The sequence below is a fragment of the Morone saxatilis genome, unplaced genomic scaffold (assembly GCF_004916995.1).
Source record: "Morone saxatilis isolate NCDOM2014 unplaced genomic scaffold, NCSU_SB_2.0 Contig24, whole genome shotgun sequence".
Taxonomy (NCBI): domain Eukaryota; kingdom Metazoa; phylum Chordata; class Actinopteri; family Moronidae; genus Morone; species Morone saxatilis.
In genome coordinates, this window is record NW_023339807.1 from 7,276,049 (window position 1) to 7,297,676 (window position 21,628).

Consider the following 21,628-nt stretch of genomic DNA (forward strand, 5'->3'; position numbering starts at 1 on the left):
AGAGAGAGAGAGAGAGACGGAGGGCTTTATATGTCAGCCCGGTGATACCAGCGTTTTTATGGCCGAATATTTTTCCTCTTGTCAGAGCTGGATAAGGAATCACCATAAGGTTGGGGAGCATGAATATTGCCCTTGAGGGCCCACTGTGGCTGCTCCTGTTTATGGTTGACTAGCAATCAGCCACCGATTCAGGACCCACAACCCCTCATCCATCCATGTCAGCAATTAATCAATTAAACAGGCAGTGGGGAGGAGTGGGATCGGCTAGGTGTGTTAATACAATAGCCTGTTAAGGTTGATGTAATTTCATCACTAATGTCACCCATTCATCACGGCTTATTATCTGTTTCGCATAGACAATGGTCAATATCACTTCATAAATCTGAGAATCACCTGATCTTGTGATATTAAGCCTGAAGGCTGCCACAAAATGATGGACTAGAGAGAATGAGCGCCCAATTTAACAAGCCTACTGGATCAAGTGCCAAACATAATATGGCATATTATAAAACAGGAGTACAGACATATTATGTAAGACTTCCATACATCCGCAATACAAAATTGAACCTATTCATAAAGTTTACAGCCAACAAACACCATCTGTGAACAGTTTCTGTTGCTTGATAAAATACAAAAAACATAACTGTCCTTATACTGTAAGGCTGCTAAGAGTGGAGCAGAGGAAACTTGTACATTCTGTCTCTGATTAATCTTCATGGGTTGACAAAAACAATAAAATTAACCCCCACTAGGGCTCCTCGCCCCAAGACCCCACAAACGTTACGTTAGAGATATCAAGCCTGTTTAAAATCATAGTGTAGTCTTTTATCACAATCGAAAAGGAAGGTCTGTGTGTGTGTGTGTGTGTGTAGATAGACGGTAGTGTGTAGGAGGAGGCCCTGTCCGCTTGTGTGCCTGGTATGAGCATGTGTGGGCCAGACCACATGTGATACACAAAGTGAGAGCAGTATTTGGCGTACCAATGGATATGAAGGCTTGTATCACTAACAATGTTTTTTGGACTCAAGCCACTGACAGCAGACAGTTTGTGCCAGTATTTCATAACTTGAAATGTCACCATTTTCAAGGCCAAAATATCCCGCAAACTTACAAAGACTCAGTGTTTCTGATTTTTGGTACAGTTACGGAGACACAACACTGAAACAATGGACACTCGCATGGAACACATTATAGCATTACATTTGGTCTACAGTCCTGTTTGAATTTCTAGCTGTGTGTTTATTTTTTTGCATGCAAACAACTTTTGTAATTATCCTTTTTCCCACCTACGGCTCCTGTTCCAAACCCAGCCCTTCTTCCTGGACTCACTGGGTTAGGAACTGCTGATTCTGTGGGCTTGTGAAGCTCATCGAGACACCATAAGTCATACTGGGCTATACAAATAAACTTGACTTAACCTAAATACTAATCATAACCATAATCCACACATAATTATTTGGAATCTGATCAAATTGTTTCATTAAATTGGAGAGCTTACCCTTTGACAAGCAGCATTGTGTTGATTAATTCAACAATAAATACAGCATGTAATCAAACAAACTACATCATATCCATCATATCAATTGGACAGCACAGACTGGCTGACATCCAAATTTTTAACAGGAGGCCAATACCTGGCCTGTATATCGGTCTAATGCCACTAACAGCTTCAGTCAGACACAAAGAGCCTCCCTTCCACCCAAGCCAACATTTCCCTAGCACTCCCAGCAGGTACATCAGCTCAATTATGATGATGGCAATGACTGATTGCATTTTACCTCTCCCCTGTTCCCCCAATAAGTCTGGCCATCACACAGAGAGAGAGGGAGAGGGAGAAAGAGACAGAGACGGAGACCGAGATAGCGGCGTCATCTCCGGTGAGCTACAAGCATCCCAGATGCCAGTCTCCGGGACGGTATCAAACATCTCGGTGGCAGACTCACCATGAAAATAATCTATACCTACAGGAAGTCAATTAAAAAGTGCCAGGGGAGATTAAGAGCAGCGTGACAGCTTTTCGTCAGGCCACGGGTTCGTCTGGGAGAACCAGCGTGTTGCGCGTCTGCTGTGAGCGTGCGGAAGGTAAAGCGTGTGTGTTGGTAGTAAAGACGTGTCGGAAAGCGGGTTGCGGTGGCGGTGGAGGGAGGAGGCCGCTGCCGAACACCCTTAAAAGCCCCCTCATGAATATTAAAAAGGCCCTTGGCAGCCAGCAGCTCTGCTACAAGTTTGCAAACCAGCGTAATGTGTCTGTTTGTGCTGGGAAAGGGCTCGGTCCGGATATCAATTAAATCAAGCGTTGTCAGTCTGATGGCCCTCTCAATGGAGGGACAACCCATTCCCCTCTACACATCAGCTCAGCTTTGTGTCAACCATCCATCTCTCATCCTCCCCTTCCCTTCCTCCTTTCTCCCGGTTGCCATCTTTATCAGCTCACTCTTCCTCTCTCTCTCTTCCTTCACTGCTTTGCTCTCTCCCTCTCTGTCTCTCAAGCAGCCGGTAACTGAATGCACAAATTACTCTCCCCTCCACCTTTAACTCCCACTAAATCTTTCCCCTTTTCCACTTTGCTGAGCCGGGATATTTTATTCCTCCATCAAATATGCATCCCATTAATTAAGTTAAATTACTCCTGACTGCCAAATATCCCTTGCCCCGATGGGTGTCAACACAGAAATGCATGACTGTGAACCTGCAATGACACGGCCCCAACGCTTAAACATGAGTTACAGCCTTTTCCAGCTCCATCCATGGGCAGATTACCAGACACTTTGGGCTGCTGGAATTAAGCGCCGTTTGCTCCTTCCCCTCCACCCAGCTTTTTAATAAGTGCACAATGGATGACACTCGCACTTCTGACAATGAGAGGACTGATATTTTAATTACACCCCTTTTTTCATCTGCCTTCCTCTTCATCTTTTAATTGCTGTTGTTAATCACTCATTAACTTTCCCCTCTTTATTATTTTTTTTTCTCCTACAATATACCTATGAGATGATTAGCTCTATAGAATGGATTGTTCAGCAACATTTTTTAAAATAAGGATAAGTGTAAAGTTTGTAGTTCTTTTGTGGGGACCTGGTTTTTGGGTGGAAACTTTACTCATGTTTCTCTTATAAATGGAGCTAATTCGCCTTTGTTAGCCGATGTTAATCTTTTAAAGGGTAAATTCAAAGTGTGTAAAATGCTACCAAGATATAAATGCTATCAAGATAGGGCCTTGGAAGGCAAAAATTACACTCTATTCTAATTACTACTACTTTATTTTTCTCCTGCAAGTTAAGACTTAACAAAAAGTGATAACGCGCCGAGAAAGGCTGAGACCACAAGAAGTTTTAATGTTTTAGAAAAGAAGCCACTAAGATCATACATAGTGCAGACAATAGCCACTTAACTTCCAGACAGTCCTCAAGAGTAGTATAACTTACTATCATAAGCCTATGTGCTGTGTTGGCCCTTAGCTTAACTACTGATCTTGCCATTTAGTGTCTGGAACCAGGGTTTGTTTTTGTTTTGTCTTTGATTAAAGTGAAATGCTCTGATTATGAAGCCCCCAGGCCCCTGTTCTGGGCCCACTAAAGAATATGAGATTGTTATTAAAACCTAATAGGACTGATCTGCTGACAGAGATTTCCCTCTTTGTCTCTCGTGCTCAGAGATGCTGAGTGCGGTCCCATTCAAACTCTTCAAAAGTATCCTTTCACCAGCACGAGACCGACTGAGCAAACAGACTTCATCTCCCTCAAGTAATTGTGCTGTGTAATTTGAAACACAAATTTAATGGCATTCATCTCCTTTCTGCTGAGTATTGGGCCTGTAATCCAAATTCGACTAATGAAGCCATATGTTTGTTGTCATCTCTTCGGCTGAGAGATATCTGCGAGGACGCGTCACTTGTGAGGAAATAAAGTTTGACAATCCAGCACCAAAACAAGTATAAAAAGTGTAAAACTGTACACTGGTGGATTTATATTGATACATCGAGGCTGTCTAGAATTGATTTCTCTCTCTCCTCTCTTTTTCCTCTCTTGCCTCTTTCTGTGTGTGCATGTGCGCCTGTGCATGAGTGTGTTTCTATTGCAAAAAACATTAATTTTACAAACATCAGCCCAAGGCTACTAAACACATCCAATCCATTATGCTGCGCTTTATCGTGTTATGGGGGGTAACGGGCTGTAAAGCTGTCTCGGTCATAAAGAGCGATCGCAGAGTGCCGAGTCAAACCAGGATGCCGAGCTCTCCAAGCCATACGCAGCCCTCGTTATCATCAGAACAGCTCCGTCACATACTTAACCTTTCCAGACCAGCCTTTCTGCATTATTTTCCAAATGACCTTTAGCGTTACTTATTTCATTTCCGATAATGGCACACTAAATTTAGTTAAATGCATCAGAGCAGAATGTGTTTATTTTGGTGAAGGGGACTACACTGACTGACAAGGACCATGTTCCCAGACACAAACTGTTAAGTGTCCGAAGCAGTAAACATTAATATATCTTCCAGAAGGGAGTAAATATCGGGCCCCGTGTCTGATGAGCACTAATAAATTAAATGGATCAGAACAAGTTAAAAAAAGACTATATCTGTTTAGGTAAGGAGTACATACACTAGCAATATAAATATATGGTTGGCATTTTATCTATACAGAAGTTCAGGGATGCACAACAGGGCACAACCCCTGGCACAACCTTACTTCGGCAACTTTTAGGTCTGACAAAAAAAAAAAGATGTATATTGAAATACAAAAAACAAATATTCAGTGTAGTATGCCTTGACGGGTTCACACTTATTGTTCACATTTCACACTTAATTTCTATATTTTCTCACTTTAGAGGTCTGCAACTGCATATTTACATGCATATGAAGGTTAATAAAAGTACTAATGAAATATGCAAACAAAAGGCTTATTGAATCTGGATCGTCAGAGGAAAATATTCAGTGTTTACATCTGTTGTGTGTTAATGAATTCAGAATTCCTGCTTCCAGTTCCTGCCAACACATGGTGCACGCTCTTGGTCACACCAGGCTTAATCATATAGGACGTTATGAGCTTTCAAAAGGTCTAACTCTAACATAAATACGTAGATACCCTAAAGCTGTTGTATCACAGACACAATCCCTCCGCCTGTAAGGAGCAGTGTGTTTCATGCCCTTGCTCTATGAGCGGAGGGGGTGGGGTGGAGGGATCTTAGCAAAATCGCTAATGTACGTGATGATTAAGTGTAACTCAAATACCGAGTGTGTTGTTCGTAGGCCTGACAGGCAGTAATTTGGTGTATTATATTCTGCGGTTTTAATTGCACGCCACCAACGTGTCCCTCTGACACGTTATGAAGCGATGATGTACAATTATTTCGGGGCGGCGGGAGATCAGTGGAGTGACATTATAATCATCCTCATAGGGATCCCTCTCTTCATCTGCAACAACCATTAATGTTTAAATGGGAGGAAAAAAAAACATAAAAATAGTTCTCAGAGAGTTCTAACCAGAATCTGTTTGAGGATTATAGAGAATCACGTCAGGGGAGAAGGAGAGGGGTGTGGATAGACAATAGAGGGGCTGAGTTAAGTGACGGCTTTCTCTGGATAAGCAGCAAGCTAAGATGCTCCTCCACTGTCACTGCCAGGCCTCACACTACTCATACAGGCCCGGGCATTAAGGCACATTACAGCGGATGAGCCACGCAGGGCGGAACTGATGGGCTATTCTGGGAACAGACCAGACAATCTCACAAGACAGGGGGGACATAAAAACCCTGACATGAGCCAGCCCCATCCTGTTAACAGTCAAATCACACACACAACACCCAACATGAAATCATGACTATATATACTCTCTCCAACACTAAGTCAAGAAAACTGAGACAAGGAAGGGAGGGAGGGAAAAACACAATGCAGCCTCCTCCACAGAGAAGACAAACTTTAGCACGACACAAACTTTTTGTGTTGTGAGAAAGCAACGGTTTTTAAGTTCAAATTCCTGAAGTGACACTACGAAATGGGCAGCTTATGACCCATAATCATAAAACGGCCGTCCACAAGAGGACAATCCATGTCCATGATAGTGTTAATACTTCTAAGGCCCGGGCTGAGATATTAAACCAATGCCTCAAAGCATTTACACTGGTTATGCATAATTTAACACCTACAACAGCACTGGATGTCCATTGCATCTTTGGGGAGGACGAGAGAGCGGGAGGGTGGAAATGCTGAATCCAGGGCCTTTCTGTGAGATGATGGAGGAGAGGAGGAGGAGGCTCATTAAGTGGCCGAGCCCCACTGTGGACAAAACACGCCGGGAGGAAACGCAGGAATCTGCCGTCTCACACACTGGAGGATTTTTATTTTAACCAATTAAATATGAGAAATCTTATCTTGCACGCTAACAGCCAATTTGTGTTTTTATGCTGCTTTTGCACGTTAAGAGTTCTTTATAGGCAAATTAGGACAGATCAGTCTGTTTTGAAATAAAGACACATAGAGGCAAATAGATTGGTAGAAGCATGGACAAACAGACGTCTTGCAGGAAGTAGGAGAAACGGCGAGGCAGAGACAGAAAGCCTATAAAGTGCTCGCGATGATGAGCGAGCCGCTGACCAGCCCACTCAGGTTTGACTGGCAGCATGGTCAAGGGTTCCAATCTGTCCTGGCCTTGCATTTGCATTTGTTAATTAAATGCCACAACAATATGATCTTAACTATCAACAAGTTCCCCCGCTCCTGAGAAGAGACCAGCGGCAGTGAGCTGAAGCCAAAGTGAGGTGGACAGCCAAGGTGCAGCACATCCATTCGCTCAGTGTCGAGCCGAGGTAATCTTCTAAGTCTGAAAGTTTAACAAGGGAAACGCGGCAATCGATGGCAGCGGGGGGAAGATTTGGGGTTTTTTTAAGGGAAGGAAAAGAAAAAAGAAAAAACCCACAAACAATACGATGAGGCTCTAAACAAAGCGGCAGTGAGATAAACCAACAATCCATGCCCCGTCGAGGCCCAAGAGTCTGTAAGCATGAAATGAACTAATGAAACCCAAATTTTATATTGGAAAAAAGCAGCACAAACGTAGTACTGCCTTAACTGGAATGATTAATGGTGATTATAAACAAATATCAGGCAAAACTTTTTTGGGTTAGGCAAAAACGTTGGCCCGTCATTAGTATCCGCAGGACAATGCAGAACCTAATCGCGCTATAATCTCACTTTACACATTATACCTGAAACATGGCCATCCATTAGTACCGTGCTTTAGATTCGGGTTAAGGACTAATCATCAGACGTGAAAAGTTTGGGAAGGGGAGCAGGCTATGTGTATGTATGGCTCTGGCCTTAATGAGGGTGTTTCTGGGGGTTTCTTTGTGTTTGCTGCTCTTTAGTCAAGAGGAGGGATGGCCCGGTGATCAGTCAGTACTGAAAGCACACACAGGGCCGATTTGTCACCAGCGGCTGGCACTGGCAGCACACAGCTCTTCCATCCGCATGATTTGTGAAACCAGGGGCTGTATTTAGTAGTCCCATTTAAAGGCATATTGGAGAACCGTTCCGTATGTATGTGTATGTGTATGTGTGTGTGCACATATGTAAAGCTAGACGCTTGGTCAAAGCCCAACACATTCACAGCACTTGGGAGAAGAGGGTTTTCAGCTGCAGGGCTTGTGAAACATGAGCCTTTCCCCTCATTAAAAGAGAAGCTGTGTTTAAACCAAAGCTTGTTTGCTCCTGCTGTAATATGTTTGCGAACATCAGCGGGAGCAAATAAACACATTCGCTCTGCTCGGCTTTAGAAGAACAAAATCGGCCTGCGACTGAACTAAATGGAATGGTTTACAGAGAATTACACAGAGGGAGAAACTAATAACTCTACATATGTCTTCATCTTAGCGAGTGTGTAGCCGCAGAAGCTCGATGGCACAAAGCTGGAAATCCCACAATTTACTCTATTCCCCGACTGCATGTTAAACAGCTTAACACGTCCATTTGAACATGGCAAGGCAGTGAGGAGGTCTACCACGGGAATGAAGCGAGCTGAACACAACATATGGTCTACATGTAGGGGGTACAAGGTAGTGGGGTAATAACTGTACTCTTGCACTACTGGGTATTTATAGGCTTGTGGTTACCTACATAAACTTCCAATTAGGATTATTTGTACAGCTGAAACAAAAAAGAAGCTAAAATAAACTCCACTGCTTTAAGCTTTAATTGATGAGGAAAGCGGACTACGAGCAATACATTTGTCTTTTTAAGAAAAGCCTGAGAGCAGTTAAAAAAGGCTTTTTTTATACATTGTGTACAGGTGAAGCTATGACTGAAATTTCTGGATAGGTTTTAGACACCAACATGAAACTCTCCTGCACCTGATGGGAGGCACACAACCACACAATTTGCTCGCTCACACTGGTGGTTTGCTTCTTAATTTCAACTCTCTTCTAGAAACTGTACTAAATTCCTTTTAAGCTATCCCTGTACCCAAATAAATATGAGACGCTTATAGAGGCAGCAGGTCATGTTATTATCCAAATGTTCATTTATTGGTCCCAAACTTACCTGATCAGGCTGAACACATCTAAATGGCTGTTTCTAGATATATTACTAGTTACAATGTTAGTTTAACACTACCGTACACACATTTAAATGCTTGAGTAGGAGTACAGCAGTTTGTAAATAATGGAAAAGTACCAGACTTTCTGTTTTAATGTTTAGTTTTCTACTGATTGGACCCCCCTCCGTCTCCAACCTTACTTAAGTTGGAACAAAGCAGAGGTTTTGTTCCACTCCGTGCCAATGTCATATCCTTGCTTTGAAAGAAATTCTTTTCAATCCTTTTTATAAGATGTAACTCACCCACAGATGTCGCATTTGTACTCTCTCATGCCGAGGTGTCTCTTCACGTGGTTCCTGGCGTCTCCCAGCTGAGCAGTTGCAAAGTTGCAGATCTTACACGTGAAGGGCTTGGATCCTGTAAAACAAAGCATAGGAGAGTTCATATCCAACAATAATATTATGTTTGAAAGAAAGAAGGAGGTGGCAATTTTAATAAAACATGACTGAATAACCACTGAGAAGAAATTTGATTTTACATCCCAGATCATTTTTCAATGCCAGGCATGTACGACTGTTATTAGCTCTGTGCTAGGACTTCAACCTACTTCACAACCACAAAATGACTTCAGAATTATAAAAAACACATGCCCTCACTACAATCCCCATAAAAACTACAGTCACACTCCAAGTGCCAGGCGTCGCTTCTTTCACTCTATCTATCCTTGTCACTCTCCTTCATCTCTTACCTACTCTTCCTTTGCCTGTGGATGCGTAAATTGGATTTCAAAGGTCAGGGCGAATACGTAAATCAATTCTGTGTGCGCTCACTACCTCCCATTCCATCATTAAAGCGCTAATCACTCTGGCGGGCTTCGCAGGGAGGTTTCTCCCTAATTATTGTCATTAATAAGTCCAGGGGGCGGGGTAGCGTTTGAAAGAGTGGCAGAGCCTCTGCCTGCAATCCGTCATTTAAGAGCAGAGCTGCGAGGGCTGATGCTACCACACAAACATCTACTGGCTCGAGCTAAAAGAGGGAACTGGGTCCTTTAAAGCTGGTTGTTTATGTTAGACAAAATCAGTAACTCATGTGCTACACCAAATTCTAAATTCAACCACATATTTTGTTAAATTAAACATATATTTGGTCGGAATGAAATGGATATTTTGTTTGGCGGGTTGAGCCACATTCAGGCCAGCATAAAGTGTGACACTGCAATCTAAGTGGCAGCCTGGTATGATATGATATCCACACACGCATCTTTGAGAAAACCCTCACCCTCTCGCAGTGAATATCCCAAGACGTTCTACAATATTTATTCCAGGGGCAGCCGCTGATTTGATTAAGCACTTTGTGTAGATTACTAATTCGTTCATACACGGTTCACTTGCTGTGAGCTGGAAGTACGACACATTGAATTTTGAGCCGGTAACGAAGATTGAAAGGCAAGCCTGTGCTAACAAGGCCCATAAACACAGGAGGTGGGTGGGGCGGTTGGGGGTCCACACATGGGCAACAGCAAAGCCAGCCTCTTCATTTCACATGTCCCTACAGTATACTACACACGCACACACACAAATCCCTACACACAGTCACAAAAAAAGCACATACACAAGAACAAATAAAAAGCAGATAAACACATTGAATTCTACACACTTCACACCTAAATGTGAAGACACATTTCACACACACACTTAAAAAAAATAAAAAATTATTAATCACACAACACAATCATCAACACCCGTAAAAAACAAAAAGACTGACGTGCTCACACCACACCCACCATCACACCTACACATACCTACACCTAGATTCAGAACCCCACCTCACACCTATGCATGTGCATACAGGCACACACAAACGTTAAATTCACAAGACATGATCACCCGCGGACAAACAGAAGGAGAGACAATCACTCTCTCCTCCTCACTCACACACACTCCAAACACACACAACCTAAAGTTGAGGTGAGAGAGAGGCGTGTGGGGAGCTGATTTGTCCAGATGGCTGGCTGAGTATGAGACATGGCAGAAAGGAGAGAGATGTAACGTCCCTCAGTTCTCACATCTTATCACATTAATACTCCACCACTCCACTTAAACAGCCTCCGTGAAACTGAAATTGACCATCAATGCAGTGTCATGTTAAATTAATATTGCCATCCACATAGGGGCGATGTGGCTCCCTCACATCCCAGATGAGACAGGGAATGACTAATTCATTTCCTGAGAGGAGAGAAGAACCTCATGCAACGTTTCACAACACACACACACACACACACAAGGTGATGTCTTAAGTCTTGCGCATGCCACACACTCCTATCGTAGCCTTGGCTTTAATCTTAAGGTTTGGAGGAAGAGAATAATGCATGGTAATTTCATGTAAATAAATGTCTGCATTATTAGGTTTCTCTCCACAACCAGCTAATATACACTGTTAGCTCTTAAAAGTGTCTGACTTTTCAGCCACGAGTTGGCTGAAGGCCTACAAGCACTGTATAAGTTACCATAATCTGTCACACAAGGGGTTGCAGATATTAGTCAAATTTTATTTTCATTCGTCACATTGTTTTCAATTAGCGTAGGCTACCAATAGATCTATTTTACATTACAGTGAGTGGATTAGAATGTGGTTAAGGTAGGGCCACAAGTCACACGCATTGGGAGAACTTTACCTGCGCGTCAGCACAAACACATGAGAAATATACTGTATGTCTATATACACAAAGCTTGATTGTATTCCCAAACATTTACAATATGTAGCTGTCATTATTAAAGGGGCACTCCAGCAGTTTAGTGGGGACTCACTCACAATACACATTAAAAAGAGAAATGTTAAAACTGAAGCACCACAGTCAGAGATATTCTGACTTACAGTTCCTAACAAAAGAATTTATAATAAGCTTCATTTCGCATTATGCAACATGATGGTGTCATTCATTAGAGCCCCTGCCACCTGACTCACATCTTTCAAACTTCACTTTCTATTAAAAATTCTCTAGCTCCAAGTCAAGATAAATCTGATGACATCGACAGGGTTCTTTTTTTTCCAAACTTCTTCTCCAGAGCCACAGAAGACATTACAGTCTGCAGCTGTTTTCACAAGCAGACTGATATTCCTCATGATGAACAAACTAAACTTCACTGTAGAGAAGGCTTATTCTGTCATTCATAGCGGCACACACCTGTTAGTAAATTATTAGTTGGGAATTCATGTATTGATGACTTGTGGGGGATGGGTGTCCTCGCTACCTGTGAGAATGTCACACTTATGGCCCATTAGTAGAACATTGGGATCTATTTTTTCTGCAGAACAATTTTAGTACCTCTGCTTAAATGTGGATCAGTACTGTTAATGTGAAACCGACATTACAACATAAACAGCACAAATCAGAATGAAATATTTGGAAATAGGATTAAACCCATTAAGTCCCATAAATGTATATATGATTGATTACACTAATTTACTAAAAAGGACATTATTTAAAAGCGGCAAGTGTCACGAAGAAATTTACTGTACAGCAATATGATTGTCGTTAACCGGCTAAATGTACAGTAAGTGTTTTTTCAACGATAAAGCTTTTCAGTCCTGGGGTCCAGCTTCCTGGGGTTTTCATTTGCAGTTTCTAATGTTTTTCCATTCTCGGTCTGAAATATCTTCGTTGCGGCGCTGGAGGAGGTCCATCAACTTAAGAATAACATTCCTGGGAAGGCCTTGTTTACCATGCAACCCGGTCCAATTTACCTTCTGGCCCAGGACAAGTATGTGGAGAAGTCCACAATCATCATAAACATCCTTGCTGCATAATCATCCGGCGGCAGGGGCCATGTTTGTGTTTCATAATTTTGAAAATTGTGTCTTCTACCACTGGATCCACGATCTGCAGAACAAAGGTCGGTAGGACCTTAGCTGCTGATGGTGTTTGTATTGCCAGTGTAGAGGTATGATGCGATGTCCTGTTTGGCGATGGTGGCGAGAGTGAGGTGAAATTCGTGGCTCCGCACACCTAGAGAAGGAGCTGCAAGCCAGTGTCCACGGGGGGCTAGGAGAGGGCAAAAGGCTCAGCGGGGAAAACTGCCCTTGTTCACATTTCTCGGCTCCACCGTTGCCACTGGGGTTTACTCTGTCTGCCGTCCTCTGGAGAGGCTGTTGGAAAGAATCGTTATCCTCACGAAGTTTGGCAAGCTCCCGTCCCAGCTCCCCGACAGTTCTCCTGAGAGACGAGTTGTCCTCCAGTGCCTTCTTGTGGTCCTGTGCCAGCTCATCCAAATACTTCTGAAGCCTGGAGACTTCCCTCTGCACACACTGTTTCACCAGTCCCTCCACTTCCTGCACGGTGAGCACTGCAGCAGGAGGCGCTGGCATGGAAAAACGGCAATTAAACCTAGAGCTGTAAATACTTCAGTTTTGTCCCAGGCTATTTTCTATTTCCACTTTGAGTCAGCTTTCACCTCTTAACGCCTTTCTCCATCTGGTCCTTCGTTGTCAATATTCCATGCACTGATTAGTTTTGATGGTGAGCAATGGTTAGTATAGAAATCATGCATTGCAGTCAACATCTCATCCTTCATCCTTAAAAAAACATTTAGGCATTATATTTACATTTTATGTGTACTATTTTTGTCTACCCCAAAATGTACTTGGACTCCCCAACAAATGGGAACACAAAAAATTAAATATGTGGATTACAAGTTCCATCCACTTTGAATTTGATACAAGGCACTGCTTGAAGTTTCAGTGGAGAATTTAATGTTTCATGATGCTTTTAAACATAAAATCATGGGAGAAAACACAAAATAATGTTAAGGATTTAAGGATCTTAGAAATGTATTTATCTAAAGTTAAGAAAATTTTAAAAATCCAGACACTGGCAGGCCAGTGGGGTGCTTACAGTTTCCCCTTTATGTTATTTCTACAAACACACATCACGTCCTGCATGTGAACGTGCACGCATGGCATGTGTGTCCATTACTTTAAGGCTCAGTCTGAGGTCAGACAGCTCACTCCAGTGAAAAAGTGACCAATTTACCTCAAAATGCAAATTCCAGCTGTACCCTCATTGGCAAAATGCAAGCATGTGTATGTGTTTCCTTTAAGGGACAAATTGACAAATCTGTGTGCAGCCTCCCACTACCGTCTCCTGATTTCACTGATTAATCAAGTGAATAAAAACTAGGTCTTAATTAAAAGGATCTGGACGTGCTCCCAGCCCAGAAAACTGGCAGACCCCCACCGTGCAGCTCCACAGCCCCACAAACAAACTCCCAGAATAAATGACCACCACATAAAAGGTGAATAATTCACTGTAATGAGGGAACTTAGCAATAATAACAACTGGCATATGTTGTCAAAATGAAGAGAAATAGGGGCTTTCCACAAATAAGAACAGCATAAATGAAAGTGGAGAAGTAATCTTAATAAACAAGAACATAACTCAGTTGAATAAAAAGAGGTAAACCTAAAAAACAAAGTATTCATCATTTGAAACCTCATAATGTGCCCTTGACTTGAAGCCATCTGTTGGGACCTCAGTGTCACAGCTTTCATTTTCTTAAGTAACACTAAGTAAGTGACCTCAAAACTCAAGAATTATGACACAGGGTAGAATTATGAATACATATAGACTAATCGTTAATAAGAAGAAAGTGGTGGCTGAACATTAATCATCAAGATTTTAACCTCCAATTCTTACAGCTTTAAGCAATCTGATTTTAGCAGTCAGCAATCTGACTTTGGCCACACAAGGTGACATACATACAAACCTGATATAAGGACGAAAAATGTTTTCTTTGAGGAAAACTATTATTCCTCTGCCCCAGCAAACACATTGCTTACCCTTCGTATACAACTGAAGTAACAGCATATCAGGACATTTTCCTGCAACACATTTCAGCTTATTTATGGGCATATGATGAAATAATGGAGTGAAATCAGCACAGTGTTTTAAGTACTTCACCAGTATTTAGTGAGGACACCGAGGGAATATAACCTCTGGGTTTTCGAACAAGCGCTACAAGACAAAGCTACAATACCCACACAAACCATCCACTGTCACTACGTCTGAAAGTGGAAACAATCCTATTTCATCTCCCATTCAACAGAAACGTCACACACACACAAAGACACATACAATCATGAACACACATTGTAAGCACAGAGCACAGACTTCAATTAAAGTCCCATTAAAGTTTGGGCTGAAATGGGGGTGAACCAAAAGAGGCAGAGAAGGGCATTTATTGATGGCGCCCTCACATCTCGTTCCCGCATTAAGTTGATTTTAAAAGCAATTAATACACATGGTCAGGGAAAAGTAATGGAGCGCCCTATGTTCTTAACCTGCCGGACATTTCCCAGCCGAAGCCCTGGTCGACGCAGCCCTGCTTTGCATTATAAATGACAAGATAAATCTTAATGGATTGAGCATAATCAGCTAGCCATGAAGGCTGACATATACACACATTCGCTAGGTATACGAGTGCTCACACATATACACAAACATGGACGTACAGACACAAGGGAAATTAAAGGCTTTGAATACGTCTGCATTGATTATTTTAAATTATTAGCCCACCTCTCTTTGGACCTCCAATGCTTTTAGCCTAAGCTTTAACACATTTACAGAGACTTATTGACTATAATTACAACTGAGTCTTGGTAATGGACACATCAATTATGAGTCGCACATGTCTCTGACCAAGCGTTGTTCAGGGAATCCCAATCTGGGGTCCATTAGCGTCTCTCCTGCTGGTCTGAAGCTCAATCAGTCTTTACCTTCACCTCTACTGAATCAGCTATTACCTGGCTGCAGCAGATAGTAGCCTTAACATTAGCTTGAGCTGCCAAAGAAGAGGCTGCGTCTCCCCACTCAATATAGTTGTACCTAAAAACAAAGGCCTAATAGCTGAGCAGTTGCACAAAGAGATTCCATTTTAAGATTTTCTAGTCAAACTCGATGTGTTCAAGTGCTCATAAGGCATCAAGAGCCCATGTAAGAACCACAATTTCAATGTGTATCAGTGGAAATCTTATGTCTAGTCCAAGTGAGTTTATAAATTGCATCGCAATACATATACAAGTATGTGTTACCAAGTTACTAATTCAAATATTTGCAGAGATATTTGCAAGGTATGAAGCATTAAAAACACCTTTCTAATACTGTGCTGTCATGTAGCGTTACTTTATCCAACAGTGTACATAAAATGAGGCATAATAGTGTTGACCTTCTTTTACACAGCCTACATAATGCACTGGTGAATATGTATTGTATATGTGTGTGAGACAAAGAGAGTAGCAGAAAGAGGAAGAGTGTGTGAGTAAATAGAAGCAGGGTACATACCGGTGTGTGTGCGAATGTGTGCCAGGAAGGCCATGGAGTTGCTGCTCTTGCACACCTTGCCACAATATTTACACACACTGCCCTGGTTCTCCTCGCGCTCGCGGTTGATCTGCTCCGTGTCCTCCAAAACGTACTTGTTGACCTCCCTCAGAAGCTCCTCGTGTTTCTCCTTGATGTGAAAAAACAGATCCTGCTCCGATTCGAAGCGGTCTGTGCACTTCACACACTTGAAGCTAGCGCCTCCTTCCGGCAGCTCCTCCACGCTGTTCTGCTCGTTGCGGAGGTGGGCGGCGCTGGTCAGGTGCTGGTGCAGGTTGCTCTCGGTGTAGAATGACTTGCCGCACACCAAGCAGTGGAAATGCTTCTCCTTGGACGGATGCTTCATTGAAATGTGGACGTTGAGGCCACTGATGCCGTCGGCCATAAAGCCACAGTCCTCGCAGCGTATGCGAGGGCTACTTCCTTTGGCTTCCTCTCTCACCTTCGCTTCCTTGCGTTTGAGCTTCTTGACATATGCAGAATTGGAGGGCGGGAAGCCAGAGGGCACCGGGGTTCCTCCAGTCAGACATATCACAGCAGACTCGCCTTCTAGAGCCAGACCTTCCTGCAGCGCCTGCTCCTGCTCAGCGAGGGCCTTCATGGATACAATGCAGGCATCAAAAGGAGGGGCTTTGGACATTTGGGTATCGGAATGAGAGCTGTCACTTTTTTCATCTGAAGTCATCTCATCTGCATTTAAGTGCTCAGCGTCTGCTTGATTAGCCCCTTCCTCCTGGCTCTCTTGCTGTGCGGACTGATCCTCTGCAGGTTGAGGTTCTGCTGGAGCTTGCTGGGGTTCAGACATCGCTGTGAGTTCAATTGTCTGGTCGGTTGGATCTGGTTCGCCACCACTGGAAGAAGTAATAATCTCTTCTTGCTTCTCGTCTGTACTGCCAGCCACACTAGCGGCAACATCGACAGGTTCTGTGGTGACCGAGGGTGCAGCTGCGTCCTGACTTTCCATCGCTTGGCTGTCATCAGAACAAGATTCAGGCTCTTCTGTGGGGCTAGGAGGTTCACCTTCAGGGTTAGAGTTCGTCTCCACAAGCTCAATGACCTCGTTCAGCTTCAGTGGGACTGGCAAAGCTCTTTGCCCATCACTCCCCAATGGTTCCAGGTATTTCTGGCTTTTCTGTTTGTGCTTTTCTGTGTTGGAATGGCGAGACATTTCTCTGCTTGTTACGGCATAGTAGCTACATGCTAAGCAGACATACTCAAAGTCTTTGGTGTGCTTTCTCTTGACGTGAAGATGGAGCGAAGGGATTGATTGAGCTACAAAATCGCAATGGCTGCAAGCATTAACAGAGTCATATTTACTTTTTTTCTGGCTTGTGTCTGACTGAGTTTGCGCTTCTCCACTTTGTTCATTGGATGCCGTGTTGTCAGGTTCCTGCTCATTGTCAGACGTCTCTGAGGCTGCATTTGGTTCCTGGGCTTGTGTAGTTGTGGGTTCTTGTGGTGATGCACTGTTGTGATTGTGGTCAGGGTTCTTATTTGCACACTCTTGTGCACGTCTTACATGCTTCTTTGTGATACAGTGACGGTCCATGTCTCCTTTGGTCACACAGCTGTAGTTGCAGAGAGTGCAGCTGTAGCCGTACTCCTTGCTGTGTTTGCGGCGGACATGGACACTAAGGTTCGTAGCGTTGGACACTACCAGGCCACAGTATCCACAAGTAGTCGTGGACCCTTGCTTTGGTCTTCCTTTTTTCTTTCTGGGAGGTTCAAGCTCCAAATCTTCTTTCTCAACAGACACAGCTTTGGCAGCCTCCGACGCCTCTTCAGTTTCCTGATCTTCTTCTGTCAAAGTAGCTACCCCTTCTTCATCAGCCAGCAGAGTCATATCATCTATAATGGCCCCCTCTCCAGCACTGTCTCTGTACATACTCTCAACGTAGACTTCAAATGCGGAAGATTCTGGGGTTTTCTCGCCTTTCTCCTGCTGCATGTGCCTATCTGAAGACAGGTGAGCCTGCATCCACTCAGATGTGGCCGAAAAAAAGTTACACAATTTGCAGTGGTACCACTCCTGGTCCAGGTGTTTGGCTCGAGCATGGGTCTCCAGCATTGCAGGGGTGCTAACCCTAAAATCACAGAGTCTACAATTCAGCTGGAACCTTTTGAGTGTACGTTTGGTCGCCATTCGTGTTGGAGTAGCTTTCACAGTGCTGCCAGGGTCCTCAGCTACCTCTTCTTTATCCATGTTCTCATCAGCTTCAACTGAAAGACATTTCAAAGATACACTTTAAATCTCTATTCAGCCATCAACTAAAACAACTCTGTGTGCAATTCTAACTTTAAATAATAAATGCAGAAATAGTGAAAAAAAACATTTCAACTAAAAACCTAATATCAATTATATATGAAGTGACAATTGCCCTCAAAACAGAATTTTGATATAATTAACATGTAATGCTTAAGACTTCAAATCTGTCAGTATTTTGATGAAACATTCCTGCTTCAAATTGACTGAACTATCTAACAGCTTTAGAATGACGTGAACTCATTTTTAGGCTGGGTTGCAACATTGACTGAACTGGAGAACAGCATATACTCACATGTGTATGGGGTGTCTTTGGTGTGGGATCTCTGGATATGCACATCTAGAGGGGCCTTGTCCCTAAACTCTTGCCCACAGTAGTTGCAGGAATATATCATCTTAGGTTTTGGGGTTCGCTTGCTCACTCTTCTCTCTTGGGTACAGATTGCTTCCTCTTGATCGGCCTGCTGTTTGTCTAATACGGTTTCCTTTTTAGTTAAACGCTTTGTGTTTGTGCCATTGTCATTGTCAAGATCAGACTCATTTTGCTTAACTTCAGCAGAACTTTCTGTCTCCATGTCTACTTCCTGCTGGATTTCAGCTGAACTCACGTCAGAGATGGTTTCGCTCTTCTCAGCTGGCTTTGCAGTTCTATTGGTATCCTTAGATTTATTCCCATGCTTTCTTGCATAGTGAATCTTCAGTGATCTTGGACATTTGGCCGAGAAGCCACAAGTTGTGCAGAGGTTATCTCCATCTTCAGGTACGGAGTCTGGCCGCAGCCCCTCACTGACTTCCTCATCAGGCTTGGCAGTCTTACTGGGCGAGTCTCTTTTAGTTTCCTCCATTTCCACATCATCTGGCTGCACCTTCCCACTGGTGTCATTTTCAGACACGTTGTTCTCAACAGCCTCCTTTCCTGATATCAAGGCTTTATCCATATCATATCCTGCTATAATTACATAACAGTGAAGCTGATCTCTGTCATCAAAGGTGAATCAAACTCCTGGGGGGAAAAGAACACAAGAAAATCTTCAATTGTCTGAAACACAATTCACAGAATGCAAGAAACATCTGAAAACAAGTTAAGTGTCTGAAAAAGTGATCAAGCCTTCAACAACGGTATCTGGCTCAACATAAGTAAATGTCGCCATCTAGTGCTTCCAGATACAAACTGTAAGGTAAAAACACGCCAGCATGAGAGCTGGCTGTTGCTGCTTATTACATTAGAAAAAACAAGTCCACGTAAGTCACAGACATTTAATGAAGTATGCATATGTCATTGCTGGTTTAAGAACCATTACTAAATGCTGGTAAACATGATTCAGTAGAAATACAGCCATTGCGACAGTTAAATCAGTAATAGTATATTAGGTACAGCTTAACATTTAGTTATGAATAAGCATATTTCTAATGTGTCTTTTTTGGGGGGCAATTATGAACTGTGATTTTACATTATATGGGACCGCTGCAATAAGTGTTTCTATATTTGCTTGTATTTTCTGTGCAGGATGTGTCTTGTGCACACAGGCTGATGAATGGGTTTCTTAGTTTGCTTGTTTTACTTATTGGCAGCTTTCTCAACCACCATATAATACACTGTTTGTATAGGGGACACCTTGAGCAACTAATATCATGAGCCAGACCATTTTCCACATTACATGTGTAAACTGTCACAAGGGTTTAAAATATCATGATTATCATTATTCCTATTGCTACCATCATCACAGTCATCATTATGAATATTATGTACCTTATATGTAAATGCCATCCAGTGTTATTGGTAAGGATTCAGTGAAATCAATGATGTCTTTACTCTAGATTGGCCTGTGTGGTGGTTTATGTCTAGTTGCTGCTAACAAGCCAATTTGTTCTGGCAAATGTAAATATAGTAGCCATCCATGAAAAGTGGTGTGCGTGGTTCAGAGGGTTCTGTTAAGGTCAACCAATGAGCACTGTTTTTCGAGGAAGTTCAACTTTGAGAATGAGCTCATTGTGCTCACTACCGCCATCCACTGTGTGTTTTGGCAGGATACGACTGACTACACGAATAGCAGAAGGGACACCATATCAAGTTGGAGTCAGTGATGTGTTTATTTGGTCGCCAACAATAAGTCGATGATGGGCCGAGATGGAGAGTGACTTATACGTGCATTATTAAGGGTCTTAACTCGTGTCCATCTTGTTTCTCGGTGTTTAATGCGAGCAGAAGACAGCGGTGTCCACAGTAACAGATGGACCACAAGTACAGCGTCTGCTTCTGGTTACAACTCCGTCCTCATTTAACACTACGAACGCAATTCACTTACAATGTCGACCTTGCTAACTTTATTTGGGAGAATTTCCAGCGGTTTTCGGTACCAATTGTCTAATACTAGCTCAAAAGTAATATTAGGATATCCGAACAGGTTTCAGACTGCACGTTAGGAACTGCAGCACCAACGCAGAACAGCCAGCGCTGCGGTGTAAAAGGCTGCGTGAAAACTGTTCCCGTGGCGGACAGGCTGCTGACCGAGGACACGAACCCGGTGAAGTTGTTGTGGATACCGTCGCCGTCTACCGCGGCTAACATGCTAACAGGCGACATGTTTCCCCCACTGTATTTTGAGATGCGCGCAGTGCCGCCAATTAAATCGCTGCATATGTTGTGCAGTCCAATCACAGCGGGACTAAGGCGGGCCTAGGTCGCTCCATGGCTTGGAAAACGACGGCAGCACAGAGGCCCAAAAAGGAGGCTAACATCGACCTCTGAAACAGTGGTCTATATTGCCGAAACAGTCCTTAAAAACACCCCAGAGAGTTGTCTATCGTTTCAGTAACACCAATTCGAGCAATGATTAGACAATACAGTGTAACCACGATTGAGCTTACCTCTTCTTATACGACTATTTCCACTGTCCGCGCTTTTTGCTGCTAGACACAAATGGCGTACCGTAGCGTGAACCGTGCGTCACACGAGGAGGCGGCCTGCTCGCGGCTTCTCTTTTTTTCTACATCAGCTGATTTGGTCACATGATGCATTCCCGCTCCGTGGGAAAAACGAATTTACCACACATACATTGAAGGCAACACATTGAGACTGGTGACATTTAAAGAAGAGAATGCCAAGATGCCACGGGTTAAAAATGTAAAGCTCTCATTGCTGCAATACTCTTGTAACATGGTTTGTCTGGAAGTGATGCGTTTGTTGTTTTACAGCAAAGTATATGACCAGCCAGGCATCATGCATAGATATACAATTGAATTTGTACTTACTGTAAATAAATACACTGCTCTTGAATTTGAGTCTTTTTATTATTTAGTAAAAAGGTTTTGCTTTTTGACTTACCTGGCTTGAAGCTGAGGTGTGAGGTATAACATTTACAAGCAGGGACGCTGGGAGTCAGTCAGAGTTGGGGGTGCTGAGAGACACTCATTCTATATAAAGGCATCATACTAAATGCTAAATGCATTTTGGTGGATC

The 21,628-nt window shown here is 43.0% G+C and overlaps 2 protein-coding genes across 2 annotated transcripts in view; both read right to left on the reverse strand.

Moving 5' to 3' along the window:
• LOC118335627 (zinc finger protein 407-like) overlaps window positions 1–8,947 on the reverse strand; it is a gene marked incomplete in the record, with an annotated part of 106,117 nt that extends 97,170 nt beyond the window's left edge. The window contains 1 exon segment of the mRNA XM_035672029.1: window positions 8,848–8,947.
• LOC118335707 (zinc finger protein 407-like) overlaps window positions 1–21,114 on the reverse strand; it is a 28,207-nt gene extending 7,093 nt beyond the window's left edge. The window contains exons 1-4 of the mRNA XM_035672132.1: window positions 21,037–21,114; window positions 18,464–19,171; window positions 15,867–18,125; window positions 8,833–8,947 (exon numbers count right to left, since the gene is read on the reverse strand). Coding sequence (XP_035528025.1) covers window positions 8,833–8,947; window positions 15,867–18,125; window positions 18,464–19,106 — 3,017 coding nt within the window. The 5' untranslated portion in view covers window positions 19,107–19,171; window positions 21,037–21,114. The remainder of the gene's footprint in view (window positions 1–8,832; window positions 8,948–15,866; window positions 18,126–18,463; window positions 19,172–21,036) is intronic.
• Between the last annotated feature and the right edge of the window lie 514 nt (window positions 21,115–21,628).